Here is a 17,048-nt window from a genome sequence, read left to right as displayed (position 1 = left end):
GATACTTACGTTTTTTGTATTGATTTAAATTCCATTTTCCTTTTGCTTGAAAGTCATAGAAATTAAATGTATCTGTGCTCTGTAGGTGTCGTACATCACATTATGTTCAATACTTCATACTTTCTTCTGTTGAAGAATGGCTTGATGTGTTAATGGCTGCACGTGTCATTGCATGTGAATATTCTCGACGACTAATTCAATACACGTTCTCTTTAATTCAGCCAAACCGGTTTAGTGTCGGGAAGCTTTTGAATCTAAATTGGAGACACGAACTAAAAGCAGGAGTGTGTAATGAATATACAGCACAAGGCGTCTGTAACATAACCCTCTGTCTTTGACTTGTCATGGACTGTGATGTTATCTAGGGATGTGCTTCTAGTGTGATGGTAGATATGATATTAGGGTAGATAGATAGAGGGGTAGATGGTTGGGTAGATAAATAGATAGAGGGGTAGATGGAGGGATAGAGAGATGGATAGATAGTTGAGTAGATAAATAGATAGAGGGGTGGATGGATGGATAGATAGGTAGATAAATAGATAGAGGGGTAGATGGAGGGATAGAGAGATGGAGGGATAGATAGACAAATAGATAGTTGGAAAGATAAATATATAGAGGGGTGGATTAGATAGGTGGATTAGATAGAGAGATAGATAAATAGAGGGTTGGATAGATAGATGGAGGGATAGAGCGACAGATAGAGGGGTGGATAGATAGATAGTTGGGTCGATAGATGGATATATAGATGGACTTTTTAAATATTTCTCAATTTCATGGTAAGAATCTGTATTTGAGCAGAGTCATTGTTTCTGCACTTGATAAATAAATGAATCTGAACGAGTCCAAACACTGGAAAATATTTTTTTTTATTATTTATTATTTATTTAAAACGAGACATTAACAAACAAGCGGAGGAGTGAAGCGGTGAATGTGTCCGGTGATGACCCGGCACACCGGTCGTGTCTCCACCGGGCCGCTGCTCCGCTGCCGGTTTTACCGGCTGTGATGTCACACTGGTGCGTGTGAGTGTGTGTGTGCTTCTTCTGGACTCGGCTAAAGAAGAAGATGGCCTCCTCAGGTTGGTGTGCCTTCAAAACTCTACATCTACACAGACGCGGCCGGTGCCGGGGCCACCTCAGCCCCGAACCCGGCCAGCGTGTGCGTTTCCCCGACTTACCGTGTTCGTAGCGTCGCTCCGAGCTGTAATTTGACCGTAAATGTCTCTTCTCGGCACAGCGGCGATCTTCGCGGGAGCCGTCTATGTCGTGGAGCTACCGTGTTGGCTAGCAGAGCTAAAGCGAGGCGTTGTTAATAGCTCGTCCAGTGAGTTAGCTTAAACAGCCCTCGGTGTTAGAAATACGCGTCAGGGCTGCACACACTGATTTAACGGGTTATAAATAAAACCCCATAACCTAAACTATGCGATGTGAAAGTTTAGGTGGTGTAAAAGTTTTAGTTTTACGAGAATTGTACTCAACCGCAGGCGCTGCTAGCTAGCTTAGCTAACTTAGCTGCTAGAATATTCTAACACGGCGCGGCACAGTGTCCATTACGCTGCGTGCGAGCCGTTTGGTTTAAATGTCGAACTGTGAATACACACTTGTGTTGTTTACTATAATAACTGTGATGCAGTAATGTAGCTGTGGTAAATATAATATCTAATACCAGTGGCTCCACTGTGAGGCACAACATGACGGTGGTGGAATTGTTTTATTGCAGGCTCACTTCCCTGCTGATCGCATCTCGCTAGCGCGTTATTTTCTACATAATATCAGGATCTCTACATTTGTGACTGCACATATCGCGCCAGGGTTCAACTCTGCGTCTTCATCGTGCTTCAGATGTTTGACATTGTTGGAGGAACGCTCGCTATTCGCAATAACGCTCCAGCCACCGTAGTTGGCACGCTTCGCGCAGCAAATAGCCGGAGCCCGCGCCTGCGTAAGCGCCCAGGAAGAAGCGTGGTTCTCAAAACTTGCTGCGTAAACTCTTTGGATCACAGGAAAAAAACCCTCAATCTAGAGTTAAACACGATCACAAGCTGTTTTCTGTCGTGTGAGTTGAACCACGCGTCACAGGAGTGTTGAAGACAAAGTGTAAAAATGAGGAAGTGGTTGAACACAGTGGAAACTTACTCAGGAGTTAGTGGCGACCTGCCGCCGAGTCACTGGTAACGTAGCGAGGTTCAAGATATTGGGTTTGTAAAGTTTCTGCTGCCACAGAAATGTAGTGCAGCTGAGTTTCTGCTTCAAGAAAACAGAAAGTGAATTATTTGAATTGACACCTGAAGCCTTAGTACTAATAATAATACACACTAACCCCCCATGGATCCTTAATTTCATATGACAAGACAATAAACAATGGAGAGAACTAAAAAAAGGACATTTACTAAATGCATAAGTGGCACCAACTGAAGCTGATCCTGATTATATTGTATATAGATCAATTAGTCATTTCTCATCATGTGAAGGCCCTTAGTTTCCTTCTTACACTGTACACAACCCTGTTAAAACTCCAGGGATGTAAGATTTCTGAGGCCAGCCTCAGGTTTAAAAAGCCTAATGGGAATTTATGGGTCGGTATTTGGGCTTTTTATACAAAATATAGATACTTTTTGGTTAAAACTTGCCTTAAATTTGTCAAAAACAATAACCGTAATAGAAAATGACCATAGATATCCAACAAATATAGAGATAGTTATATAAAAAGGTACTCTGTAACTTAAAAAGAACAGTAAATGTGAACATTAATGAAGTAGGGTGTGGTGAGCACAGGGGTGTTTGCTGACCACATCAGTAACTGAAACTCAAATGAATGATTCACAATTTCACTGATAATGAACATAATAATTTGTAGGGTTGGCCAAACGTTAGTCGATGGATAGAGGCTAAGTCGACCAAATTTTGATCGGTTTATGAAAAAAAACAAAAGTGAAACTCAACAGGAGGTGGGGACAGGTTTGCACCGCTGGTTCCAACAGTTTTTAGTGAGGACGTGAGCTGTGTCGGACAGGAAATCCATAGTGTTGTATCATTTTGAGAGGACGACCACATGAAGGCCACATGCAGGCAAACGTAAATTGATCATTCGTCAACCTCAGTCGAGGTTCATCATTTAAAACATGCAGGGAACATAAAATTAGCTCTCACATGTGAGCATTGTTTATTGCTCCTTTTATATTAAGATCCTGGAAATGTTCTAACTTTTATTAGGCCAAATGATTAATCTATCAAAAGAGAACGGAGTCAATATTTTAGGTGATTAAGAATATTTAGTTTGAATTCTAGTATCTTTAGCATGTCTGCATTACAGTTCAGTGATACTACTAGTGACACTGTGGTGAGCTGTGGTGAGCTAAACTGAGCAGCATTAGCATGTTTATGAGGAACTGAAATCTTGAAAAACTTCAGAGCAAATTTCTCGTGTACCACTTCAGTGTCAGTCTTTCTTTGCCGTCGCTGCACAACAGATGTGAGATATTGATTTTTACAAAAAGAAGTCATGTCTCAGCATGATTTAATGAATGAAACGAGTGTGAAATGAATGCTTTAGTGACAGGCCCATTTTTTGAGTGTCTTCACAGCTTTAGTCTTAAAACAATCTTTTCACTTCCCTCTCTGGGTCATTATTATGAATAGCAGCAGTTTTACTTTAAGTGCTGCCGCCTCAACCTTCACCATTCCTCCAGTCACGAGCTGTAAGTGGTTCATCATTTACACCAGGAGTGCCTGTCAGGCTGTGTGTGTTATGTCAACGTTCGAACCATCCTCCAAGAACATTTTCCCATTAGCTGAACACTTTGACGAGTTTTGAACGACGTTATTATCAACTCGGCTGTTACGACATTTGGTCATAAGACGACTGGATCGTTTGTCTAAAAATCAGCCGCGTAGGCCCATGTGCTCCAAATCTCATGACCGCCTCCAAAGTGCTGTCAAGAGTGCAGAAATGTATTCAGCAGCATCAGATATCTTTAGGAAATGTCTCTCAGATAGATAAGAAGTTGTTGCATTCTGTGGCTTGTGCGTGGAGCGCATCAATCTATTGTGTCATTCCTGTATAACCAGTCCAGTCTTGTACATACTTCTTGATCATACTCATTTAGCTGCATTGTTTTCTATGAATAGAGATACAAATCAGTTTCCATGATACTAGTAATAGTATCTGCAGATATTTTTTCTGCTGATCAGCTTATTGTTTAAGATTGATTCACTATATCATTGATTTTTCCATATTTGTCTCATATTTGAAGTAGCACAATCAAATTTATGGCGTTGGTAAATGGTTGAATGAATTCCCATGTTGAGTTTTCATTAATCATTCCTCCTCTGAAGTACAGTTAAGTGTGTGATTTTTATGGTGTTTCTTGATTTAGATTCTGCTTTACAGAAGCAGGGTGGTTTATGTGGGACTGACTGAAGGTACATTTTTTTGACGACAGAGGAGGTCTATGAAAAAGAGGATGGAGATATTCACTGTCTGCTGCAGAGTCTCTTAACTTGTTAGTCCAGCAAGTTAATTGTTTGTATTATGCTTTCAATGAAATATGTTGCCAGTAAGAATTATACAGAATATCACCTGACAGTGGCCTGAAGTTTGGGCGCACCCGGTCAAAACGTCTGTCGCTGTGAATACAATAATCGTTTAATCAATATTAGTTGGGGTTTTTGTTTTGTTTTTAATAGTGACACAAAGGAAATTAGCACAATACAAAAGGTGGGCACAACATCTCAGACCTGATTTGGTTTGTTAAAACATGTTTAGAAAAGATCCACTGCTGCAAATTTCATAGCTTTTTTAAATACTCAGACTCCTCAAACATTGTCTCAACAATCTGCAGCCGTGGGCTCTTTTAAGCAGCCGCCTAGCACTCTGAAAATTAAAATAACTGATGCCCACAAAGCAGGAAAAGGCTATAAAAAGATAGTAAAGTGATTTCAGTGGTCGATGCCTCAGTTCACAATGTAATTAAGAAATGGCAGTTAATGGAAATGTTTGGAGTTCAAGTTGTGGTCTGGAAGAGAGAGAACTGCTCACAGGGTGCTAGAAAGAACAACCTGAACCTTTTTGAATCTCACTGAAGAGGTGTAAAGCTAAAAACTTTGCCGTGGCCCATAGTCCCCTCACTTAAACATCTTGTGGATAGATCTGAACAGTGCATGCAAGACGGTCCAAGAATCTTTTGCACGAGAGAATTGGCGAAAATCCCCCAAACAAGGGCCCTGTTCAGACCTTGTGTTAACATTCGTCCTGAGAGATGCAATCACAAGTGAACAGCTCTCTCTCTAAGCTCTCTAAGCTCACATTCAGAGGTGGTCCTGGACGCATGTGGTAACGTTCTGGTGCTGTATGAACATGAATGTGTCCTGGGCCACATTGAAGCACTGTCTACTCAACTGACGCCCTCATCCTGCTACAGTTTCATGAATAGTATTGTATTTTTCAAATTCTCAGTGTTTTTCATACATTCATTCGTTTGTGTTCACTGTCACAATATCAAACCATCTGCATAATCAGATAAAAACATCATGTGGTCTTTGTGAAATGATACAAGCGGAGAAGTGAGATCCAAACATAGGTGGTTACAGGAGACACATACAAATACCTGGTGTTAACTGAAGAGAGGAGCTGTCAGGATAGATGTTAATGTCAGGTCTCAACACGGCAATGAGGGGGTTTACATGTTGTGATGCTCGTGTGGGTACTGACAGTGAAAGGTGCCTAAACGTTTTGTAATTTTGAAACTGAAAGATCCAAAAATAAACGCTTCAACGCAATGTGTCATTTGCAACTCATTTCTCATACCACTGCATCTTCAAAATCTGTCTGCGTCTGTCATTTCAGGATGTAAAGTTCCACGCAATTTTCGCTTGTTGGAGGAGCTTGAAGAGGGACAAAAGGGCGAAGGTGACGGCACAGTCAGCTGGGGCCTGGAGGATGACGAGGACATGACTCTCACACGGTGGACAGGCATGATCATTGGACCAGCAAGAGTAAGCGGAGAGAACTCATCACGAGGATTGCCCTTCCACCACAGTCGTAGAATGCTGTCTCATAGCTAACAGATGCTATAAATGTGTTTCTGTTTCTGTCTTTGTTTTTCAGACCAGTTATGAGAACAGGATATACAGTCTGAAAGTGGAATGTGGACCTAAATACCCAGATACAGCCCCGACTGTTAAATTTGTAACAAAAATTAGCATGAATGGGATAAATAATTCCAATGGGTCGGTAAGTGTCATCGCTCAATCTGACAAGGTTATGTTCAAGTGTCGAGTTCAGAAATTGTTTTTGCATCGCAGTTCTGTGATGCTCAGACGTGATGCGTTCAATAACTCACTGTCAGCAGTCTTGTCACGATGACTGATTGTATTTGTCTTCTCTCTTTTTTGTTTTTGTCTCACAGGTGGATTCACGTAGCATACCAGTATTAGCTAAATGGCAGAATTCTTATAGCATTAAAATTATTCTTCAAGAGTTAAGGCGTCTAATGATGTCCAAAGAAAATGTAAAGCTTCAACAACCACCAGAAGGACAAACCTACAGCACTTAATCGTAATGGATTGTGTCGACCCTCTGTCTTAAACCTTACTCTCTTAGAAATATTGTGTAAAATCATCAAGAGGCTCACTTCGCACATCTACAATATCGTCTGCAAGAGCAAGATTGGACTTTCTTATTACGTAGCTCATTCATTAAAAATGTCCCTGCAGTTGAGCACTGAATAATAGTAAAAAGACTTTAAGACCACAATTATCTGCCTTTAATAAAGTTTCTTTGACAATGACGTCTATGTTCAACCTGTTCCAGCTTGAGTGGGCTTTAAGAAGAAAGCATGACGCCACGCAGAGGCTGTCTCAAGTTTTATGTTCAAACAACTGATCACTGAAGTAAAATGGCAAGATGTGTGTACGATGGCATGTTCTGTAACTAATAACCTAGTCGAAGAGTGGCCACATTTTTTTTTTTTTTGAGTTGTTAGTCAAATTTAGCAGGTTCATTGAAATATCATGCAGATGACAGAATCATTGAACTGTGGCTGTAGTCTAAAAGTAGTGTCACAAGGTAAGAACGTTTTTTTTAAATAAATATATAAATATATATATCTGTACTTGACACGATACCAATGTTTCTGTTCTCCAGCTCTTTGACATGTAACAGACGTTGAAGCCTGTTCCGTTCTGAAACCCTTGCATTTAACTTCCGGTGAAAATGGCAGGTGTATGAACTTGTGATTTTCTGAAATTAAAAGTCACTGCGAAAAAAAAAAAAAAAAAGGAATCAAATCCAAAGCCTAAGTTTATTTGACTCCTTTGCTGCAGAAGTCTGTTCAACCACAAGGGGGCCTCTACTGACAAGGTTGGGTTGAGTTAGCTCTGCCTGTCTGTAATGGAACCCATGTTAATGAAATGTATGCAGGACACCACTCTGCAGATCTCTCATACTGTATATGACTTGTTCTCATTAGAATAATAGAATCAAAACACATACTTCACACTTCAGCTCATTTACCGGCATATTCATTAGAGGAACACTTCCCCTGATTGACAGTCCACCCACACCTTTCTATGCTGTGCACTAATTCTCAGTTCAGTCTCCACATGCTGCAGTGTTCTGTAGTACATGTTTAATATGGCAGCCAGAGCAGAGGCCACTGTTCCCTCGGAGGAACTGGCCTCTTGCTATGTTTAAGCTGTTATTTGTAAAATGTAATTAACCAAATGGGTATTTTTAAGAGCATCTACTGCAGATGGTGCAATCTTCCATCTTCACTATGCTTTTGCTCTTAACTTTTTAAATCTTGGAGAATTGAGGCTGATTTTATTTGCTCCGGTGACGAGTTGCATGAGAGTCGAGGGGATAACGGTGTATTTCCATTCCAATAATCCACAGACTCGCTGATTTATTGTGGAGGGATTAATCTTTGATGGTTGAGTGGCATTGTGCCGTCAGTCAAATCGCTCACTTGAAGTTTCAGTTTATCATCATTTGTCCTCCTGCCCAGTGACTACCTTTATGATGAATGTGGAAGTTTGGAAAAGCTACCGGTCCTCAAAAACATACAAGTCTCCTGACATGACTGTGCGTCATGTCTGCCTGTGACATGTTAACGTGATCAACTGTGGCGGCTTCTGCATTCGACCTGTGTGACCTTTTGTGGCCGTATATCTTCCTCACTGCAGCAGAGCCCGACTGCAGGCTGCAGGCCTGGGATGCGGATGTGTCTTCTGGCCACAATGTGACCTCACTGTCACAGCAGCAAGGCCAGAGCTCAGCATGGTGATGATTCATTCATCTCCCATGAATCCCCTCTCTCTTTTCTTGTCCTGCTGGGGTCTACTTGTCCCAATGTGTTTGCTTTTATAAGGAAATAAATACAGATATATCTACATAAGCACACTGTGACATATTCTATACCAAATGACACCGTGTAGCAGCATTTGTGTATGAAAACTCACAGCTTTTATTTTCATTTAAATGTGCAACGTCTGAGCTTTGCTGCGTCTGTGGTCGCTCCACTGCTCCTCTTGCCCAATCAGCCCAGAGCTCTGTCCCCTAGAGGGCGCTCAATGCTCATGTATGTCCTTGACGCTGCTCTGTGAAGGGGCCTCTGTTTAGAGGACATGACTTGTCTGAAAAGGCACTGCCACTGTGACGCTCCCAGGCTCCGTCTGTGCGTGCTGTCATTATTCTCTACAGAAGTGACGTGTTTTCGCTGCTCGCTGTAGGGACATTCAGCCCGTCCATTTTGCAGGCTACTCTGCAAAAGCTCCTACTGGAGCTGGTGTCCTAGTGTGTCCTTATGAGGCTACAGAGGACGTGCATGTGAATGAATAATAGTTTATACTAAGTTTTTTAATCTATACTAGTGTGCAGCATTTTCTGCTCAGTTCCTGTGCATGTGTGTGTGTTTGTGGGCGTGAGATGAGTCAGTGTTTGCTGCGGAGGATGACCTCTTCTTCAGTCTGCCAGACGAGATCTGACTTTGTAGATGTGACAGTACACGGGCCCAGCTTCCATCTGCTACGCTCCAACTTGCTTGTTGTGTTTATTTTTTTTTTCTTTCCTCTGAGATGTCATGAATATGAAATCAGAACTGGCTTGTGTTGCAGACGGTTCATTCAACAGCAGAGTCATCCCCACATATAAAAGACTCAGCCCCAGGTTACGCAGGCTTATTCCTTTATTCGCCACATGTACTTCCCAGCGTCCACCGCTCTGAACCTCGGCTCCTGGTGACTACACTTTTATTTTGAGAATCTCATTTGAATGGAAGTAGGAAATCCTTACTTGACTGTCTAACCTCCGGCCCCATCACACTAATCTGAATTTCAAACTCAGGCACCTGCATTAAGTTGCCAGCTGAAGCCACAAGGAGCTTATTACACTTGTACCTCCCATTCTGTTCCATTATTATTTTTATTTTTATATAAAGTGTCTTCTGGGCAAAAATAAAGAGTTATATTGCTTTGGGTCAGAAGGGACTGACGGCAGAAATCTAGAGAGAGCTGCTGTGTGATCTAAGATGGGAAGGAATGTGGTGAGGAGGACATACGTCTCGTCTGCCGGCAGACTGCTGGAACCAGGCCTCTGCTCCCAGAGCTCTCACCTTTTGCCCCGAGGGGCCAAAGGGTCACGTCTTGCGTCTGTTGATACTGTAAAAAGCTTTGTCTTCTTTATGGTCAGCGAGGGGAGGCCGTGTCTGTCTTCCTGAGAAACTCCATTTGTTCCCATTCTCCACGTCCTTGTCATAACTTACTCTTGAGTTTTACAAAAGAAGAGAACTCACATGATCTCTGTCTTCAGATTTAAAATAAAACTAAAGATGACACAGGTAATTAAAATGAATTCTTATTTCCATCATGCTAAAGAAATCAGTCCAGCTGACAGGATGACCTCAAACTACCATCAAAACAACATGGAAAATATTAAATACCTATATCCTCTATATCCCATCCTCAATAACAATCTAATAAAAAGACAATTAAAGCTTAAATGTTTGGATTTTACAAGTTTTCTAATGATAACAAGTAGATCTAACTTCAGAAATGTAACTGCATACATATATGATGATCTGAGAGTAACAGGAAATGTCAGATTGATGGTTTTCGAGATTTAATGAATCTGAATCAGACATGAGCTGGTGATGCCAGGAACGTATTCCTGTAGGGTTGTCACAGGTCCTAAAAAGTGATTAATTAAAATTGTTTATATCTGTAAACTCTCACTCAAACAACTTCCCCTGTTGGTATCAACCCTGAGAAGCACTACAGCTCTGGTCTGGCTGATGTGACATTTTGCCGACCCTACAGAGGGGGTCTGTGGATGTTCTCATGGGTAGCTGTTTTTTTGTCATAAACATTATTAGCTGTAGTCGTTCACTCGATCCTTCATTGATAACAATCTGAGCTGTTTCTAAGCATGTGCTCTCACTAGCTCCTTCTGAGAGATCTCTCGTTTGTCTTTAAACTTACTTTCATTACAACAGACTGTGGACACAGCTCTGACGTTTCCTCATGTGGCAAACGATTGTTGCTTATTTACACATCCAAGTGCAAATTCATTTCCTTTCATCCCTGCTTTGGTCTCCACCGACTCATCGGGGGAAAAGTGTATCTTGAGACACTAAATGGTTAAAAAAAATGGTTGCGGTCCATGAAACCAAAACAACGAGCTCAAAGAGGTTAAATGGTTTTGAAAAGCTGAGGTTAACCACAAAGTTATGTTTTTAATTAAAACCGGCTTAATGTTTGTTTTTTTCCAGAGCTTCTATGAGCAGATTGATTAATGAAATGAAAGAATTTGTCATCAATCTTAAATTTCCTTTATGTTTCATTTTTAGATCAAACAATGTCCCAAAGAGGCCCAGAGAGTGAGATACCGCTTCATGATAGTTTTTTATGTATTATCATTAAAAGGATCAGTAATACTAACATTGTTTAGTTGAGCTGATTACCCCACATACAGTTTTGTTGGGAGGTTTGAAATACATAGTTCCTGTTGAGAGTTTAAGTGCTGTATTTACAGTGAGATAAATGAATGGCCTCCCTTCTCGCTGTGAGAAAAGAGGCCGATTGGAACCACATGTCTGATGCACTGCTGCCTCTCTGGGCTATTGACATGCTCTTCACAGACACATCCACATTCAGATATGCTGCTGCTGCTGCTGACTTCATTTTTATGCTCACTGATGCTGTAAGACTCGTCGAGCGACAGCCCGGAGTTATAGGAATGCTTTGATTTGAATCTGCTCGCGGCGTGTGATGTATGGATGGAACTATCTGGAACATGAATTTTAAAAAAGTCAGAGTGTTGCTTGTAACTGCGCAGCCTCATCCTGGGTTAAAGTGACACAGAGCAGGGCTTCTTACTAAATGTTAAAAAAAAAAAAAGAAATTGCTGAGGAAAAAAGAGTCCAAATCGTCAGAGTGTGTACTCACTACATTCCAGGTTATTTATACAGGGTGAAAAAAAACTGTATAGACTTCATGTCTCTGCTTGGTGAGAACTATTAAATTACTGGTGGATGTTTTTAATTACTTCACATAAATGTTGGAGCACAACACTTCTCCAGTGTTTGGAGGAGGAGGGGGGGCCATAATGTCTCACATGTTGAGGGAAGCACTGGCTTGCACTTAATCATGGTGGTCCCTGTGTGATTCTGGCGTTGGAAATGTGGCTTTGTGAGAGAAAAGTGAGCATTCCTTCTGCTGGCGCAAGGGAGAGGAAATGGGTAATAAAACCAAGAGAAAAAAAACCTCGGCGGCGTGCTGGAGCCACTGATTCTGGGATCCACTTAATTGCTCTTAAATGAAAAAGATTTTTGGCTTCCCATTTGCTGTGTTTAAAGAAAAGTCAAGTCAAATCCCACATGTATACCAGCCAAGCAGTGACTTCTCATCCAGCAGTATGAGCACTAATCCCTCTCTCTCTCACTGGTGCCATCGGTAATATTATTATTAATATTGGGAAAGCTGCTGTTCACAGGCAGCGGATGCCAGAGGAGGCAGAAATTCAGCTCATTTAGTGAGGCCAGGAGAAGTCGCCGGGGAAAAAGGATATCAATACCAGTGGGTTGAGTGTTTTATCTCTGTGGTTTTCTTCAGGCTTCTTGCTGACAAATATGACAGAAATAACTTTATTTGCTTTAAAATTATTAACGGCAAAGTTGTTTTTCTTCAGTGAGTCGTCTCTGTGGTAATTCGCTGTGTAGACCCGGCTCGGCGTGATCAGTGGTGGGGGAAGCGTCAGCAGCAGAACGCACTTCAAGCACTCATTAGTCGGCAGACTGGCCTCTGAAGGTGTCACAGTGTTGGATCATTATTACTAATGCATTACTGCAGTACTCTGAAAGCTGGTGGAAATGAAACTCATATGAAGTACTGCATGTACTGTTAAAACTGGCTTTATTCAAGAAAATCAGCTCATATTTTACTAGCATATCATTGGATCCTAATCTGCAAAGTAACTTGTGACTAAAATGTAATGATGTTTGAAATATGAACCATACTAAACATTCTCAAGTAAACCATGCGTCTTTAAAGGTGTTAAAAGATAAAGATTATGAATTAAAGGACTTAAATAGTCTTAAATCTTAGATTAGAGGTGGACTTTCTGTTTTCCAGTCCCTGCCCCCACTGATTCTAAACAACCTTGGCATAAAACACCTTCTGTACATATTTCCTATATAAATAAAACCCTAATCTGCAAAGTAATTGGTGACCATACCTGTCAAAAAAATATAGTGTAATAAAAAAAGACAATGTTTACCTCTTAAATATAATGGGGTTAAAGTCTTAAATACCATAAAATGGAAATATTAACATACACAATAAAAATGTTCTCAGGTCCTTAAAATGTCTTAAATTCAATTTTATGAATAAAAGGCCTTAAATAGTCTTAAATCTAACGTGTTTATAGACGTAAACTCTCTGTTTCCCAGTTACTGTCACCACTGAACCCAGAGGAAGAATTTCCCCTGTTGGTATTAACATATTTTATTGACCGCTCATATATTTCATATGTAAAATACCATATCTGTCAAATAAATCTAATGAAGCAAAAAGACAAAATATAGCTCTGGAGGAATTTAAAATGGGAAATACCAACGTAATCTAAAGGGACCTGGAAAATGTTTTTAGAAACAGTGCTCATCTAAATGCACAGCATGAAGCTACATTCAACCTTGAGCTTTTTCATCATTTTTTTCATCCTGTTGCGTCGTGCGTTTCTCAATGAGGCGGCTTCCTACTTAGTAAAACATTTTAGCAAGTCGTCTCCTTGTTGCCATCATTGGATGTTTTCGTTTCAGAGTGTGATGGCCGGGTGTGAAGATGCCACTCAGCGAGCCATTAAGGCCTGAAGCGCACTGCTGAGCCGCCATGTCGTGTCAGCCGCTCCTTTTGTCCTCATTAATTGTTGAGAGAAGTGTGTCACATCCTGTCAGGCTGACTGCTGCTGTCCCTATGGTCACCCCTCGGTGCCCACTGCCCGCTGATGCTATTGTGGCAGCGGCGGCTGCAGAGGAGAGGAGAGCCGGGCCCTGCAGGATGTGGGACAATACTGGGAAGGAAGAGGAGGGAATCCCGGAGCTGTGTGCAGAAGCCAGGTCAGCCGAGTGTCTCTGAGAGCATTCCCCTGTGACCCCCTCCTCTTCTCCTGGGGACACACTTTGTCATCCTCTCACCTACAGCCTGAATGTGACGGGAATAAGAATAACTTGTTTTGTCTTGCTTCTCCGGAGGTTCTGCTTAGTCTTAATTTTTTGTTTAAGTAGAATTCTCTTTGTGTAGTGTTTAAAACCTGTATATTAACTGTGAAGTGGCCCATATCGCCCTCTAACACATTGAAATGATGTGTTAAGGCCGTAGATATACTTGCTTTTGACTACACATGCTCATGATTGCTGCTTCATGTTCTCAGAAATGAAGATCCATAAAATGCAATATGCACATGAACTGTAGGGGCAGTGTGGAGACATGAGGGGGTGGGCCAATCAGAAGCAGAAGTGCGAGACATGAAAATCATTGGTTTTTGTTCAATTATGAGAAGAAATCCTTTGTTTATTGGAACTTTTTCTAGAATTTAATCAGTTCTCCCATGGGTCGTGTCCATAGACTGTTTATAAATATTGAGGACATGACTGCTTCCCAAATGTGAAGCCAAAGCGCTTTGATTGCCCCCTGGAGGCTGGCTACAGCATAGGTCATAATCCCTGCCTCCTCTACGTTAGCAGATGGGACATGGACCAAAACAAAACTGGTTTAGGAAGTTCCTGTCCGAGTGTTCCTTTTTCTTCTAAGATTGGTTTTAATTAGTTTGTTGATCCCACAACAACTGGGTGAAACGTTACGAACGACAGCTCAGACTGACACTATGATTGGTTGAGCATGCATATGGGTGGGACTTTGCTACTTTGGCTCCATCCCTGATCGCTACAGACTCTGGCTCCAAACGTGCAACATGGCAGCATTCGTATCCAGAATATTTTGGCTTAATTTCTGGATAGTGGGAGGAAAAGGAGATGCTTCGTCCATCTTTATATAAAGTATGTGGTCACGCCCCACCCCTCCACAAAATATAATGGAAATCGGTTCAGTAGTTTTTTAGTAATCCCCTGACTGACCTCCTGTGCTAACTAAGCCACTTATAGCAACAGGTTATACAAAAATATCCAAATTTGTTGTTGCTAGAAAACTTTACTTATGAGTAAATTTGGGCAATTTCACAGCAAAACACTATTTTATCTAATAGAAATCAAAGTGTCAAACAGCTTCACTTAGTGATTTAAATGTTTCTAAGATATAAAATAAACACTTGAATCCATCAAGTGTAAAACTGCCTTCCTGTATTTAGTCATTTGGGTGATTGTTTTCCTCTGCGGAAAAGCATGTGGAGAGTGAAAAAGTAATTCACTTGTTGTTAGCCATGACTTAACCTCTTCAGGGATTAAATATAATCCGAATGAAAGATTTTATGACACCTCCATGAACTCTGTAAGCTGCTTGACTGTTGAAAAGAGCCCAGATCCTGTGTTAAAGCAAAAAGCAATTACATAAGATGTTTCTCATGTTTCCACCAGCACTTTCACCACATACAACAGTGCTGCAGTGAGGAACACAACCAGTGACCATTTCTGTCTGACTGAAAACAGGCCATTACAGCGGCTGCGTTATTATGGACCGCTGCGCATGAATCAATGCACAAGCAGTGATGGACTACACGGCACGGATGGAGAATTAATGAAGAAGAATCTGCGGCGTCGGGATGCGGTCACAATTTGCTCCTGCTGAGTGGCTGAAATGCAGTCGCACAATAAAAGAAAAATTGCAAGACCGACCTTTTAAGGTTCTGCCTCTGGCCACTTGAAAACATGTCTCTCGACCGCAAGAGATGATGCACTGAGTTGCACTACAGACGAGCGGGAGAGCAGAAAAGATGTCCAAATATTTCCATGGCTCCTGTGGCCTTCTGCTTGCATAGTCCTGGCATGAGCTCATCGGTGTGTGGCTAGTTTGTGCTCCCTCAGCACTGTTCTTTCCCAGTCTGTAAGTATCAGTGTCAGTGCTAACTAGGCATTGACAAAGTCCTCTGAGCCCCTTTTCCCACTACCCACTGACTGTGGCTCCACTTGGTATTGAGGGCAGAGGTTTTCATAAAGGCAGATTAGATCTGTGTGCCACCTAATACTGACAAAAAGTGCAGGTCGTGCTCTCACATCAGACTTTACACTTTATGGGAGACTGGATGATGGAACAATTTATCATCCGCAGTCATAGGGTGGCATTCTTTGTGGTCTGTAACTTCTTTATAAGTGAGCTCACTGCACGAAACAATCATTTCTTTAATTCCCTCCGCAGTAGTTATTTTCGTAAGCTCACGTCCAAATGGAAGAAGTCGTCACAAAATGTCGACAGGGCCCCCTCTCCTCATTCTTTTCGACGGCACTTCAAATCTCCCTAAGAGCGACTCTCTCTTGCGGTATTTAACCAATGAATAAATTGACATGAAATGTATTCCTGATAATGCAAACATCGGGAACAGAGGAGCCAGAAATAACTCTCCCAGGCAAGATGTGGAAGAGATTAAGGCTGAACCGACGAAATAAGTGAGTGGAGGCGGGAGGTTGGAAAATGAGCTGGGGGAGGGAGGGAGAGTGGAGAGGTAAGAGGAGGTGAGGAGATGGTGTCTGTGAGGGAGAGTGTGTGTGTGTGTGTGCGTGCGTGTGTGGGTGGTGTGGGGGGAATCGTCCTTAGAGGGTTTGGAGAGTGAGTCGCAAGGCGAGAACTTTGCTGAGAGGGGGGGGGGGGGGTGGCCCTGTGAAAAGGAACTCATAAAAGTCACATTTGTTGGTGATGCATGAGGAAGTGAAGCCAGCTTTGGCACATGTGTCTGTGGTGCTAAATTAACTGTTAACACAAATAATCAAAGTGCAGGGCCCATTGAGCACTGGCGCCAGTGAAATGAGGGGGAGAGGCTGGCTCGCTCCTCTCTGAGAAGTTGCAGCAGGCTGACTGCAGCGAGCGAGCAGGTGGAGGTCTACCAGGGGCTTTCACAGGATGGAAGTGCTTACAAAACAGGCCGGCCAGCCCACTGACAGAGGAAAGCACCGCCGCACTCCTGCTTTCCAGCTATTGTGTGGAAACGTGCTTCTCTTTTTAGATCTGTCTTTGTAAAAAGCGTGACATCGCTGAGTAGCGAAGGACAAGGCACCAGCAATTACCTCCATGACTGGCTGATGGTAATTAAAATGCCACTATTGTGACCTTGAAAGTTTTTGTTATTTTTTTTTATTCCAGGCCGTGTGGGCTGCACACAGGAGGTCCAAACAACTGACCCTCCAGCTTGTTGTGTCACCACAAAGACACGTGGCCACAGAGCTGCTCTCTGGGCTGAGACCATCTCCCATACACTCAATTATATATGTATATATATATATATATATATATATAGCAACATAAGAATGTCCCACTGTGGTGACGTTTACAGTGTTACAGCTGCAAGGACAGAATAGTGAAATACTCAGATATAATCATAATCCTCATCCT

General features: G+C 41.9%; 1 protein-coding gene across 1 annotated transcript; it reads left to right on the top strand.

Annotated features, from left to right (window-relative positions):
• Nucleotides 1-896: 896 nt before the first annotated feature.
• Nucleotides 897-7,286, top strand: ube2v2 (ubiquitin-conjugating enzyme E2 variant 2). The gene is made up of 4 exons (XM_020098991.2): nucleotides 897-1,078; nucleotides 5,845-5,993; nucleotides 6,106-6,231; nucleotides 6,407-7,286. Exons 1-4 carry the CDS (start codon nucleotides 1,066-1,068, stop codon nucleotides 6,551-6,553), a joined length of 435 nt encoding a protein of 144 aa, XP_019954550.1. The 5' UTR covers nucleotides 897-1,065; the 3' UTR covers nucleotides 6,554-7,286.
• Nucleotides 7,287-17,048: the final 9,762 nt, after the last annotated feature.

Source organism: Paralichthys olivaceus, chromosome 16 (assembly GCF_024713975.1).
Source record: "Paralichthys olivaceus isolate ysfri-2021 chromosome 16, ASM2471397v2, whole genome shotgun sequence".
Lineage (NCBI taxonomy): Eukaryota > Metazoa > Chordata > Actinopteri > Pleuronectiformes > Paralichthyidae > Paralichthys > Paralichthys olivaceus.
The sequence above is the reverse complement of the archived record's forward strand: the minus strand, read 5'-3'. Positions and strand labels throughout refer to the sequence as shown.

Coding starts and splice junctions, on each gene's coding strand:
- ube2v2 (XM_020098991.2), top strand. Junction 5,994..6,105: donor TGATCATTGGACCAGCAAGA/GTAAGCGGAGAG, acceptor TTTGTTTTTCAG/ACCAGTTATGAGAACAGGAT. Junction 6,232..6,406: donor TAAATAATTCCAATGGGTCG/GTAAGTGTCATC, acceptor TTTGTCTCACAG/GTGGATTCACGTAGCATACC.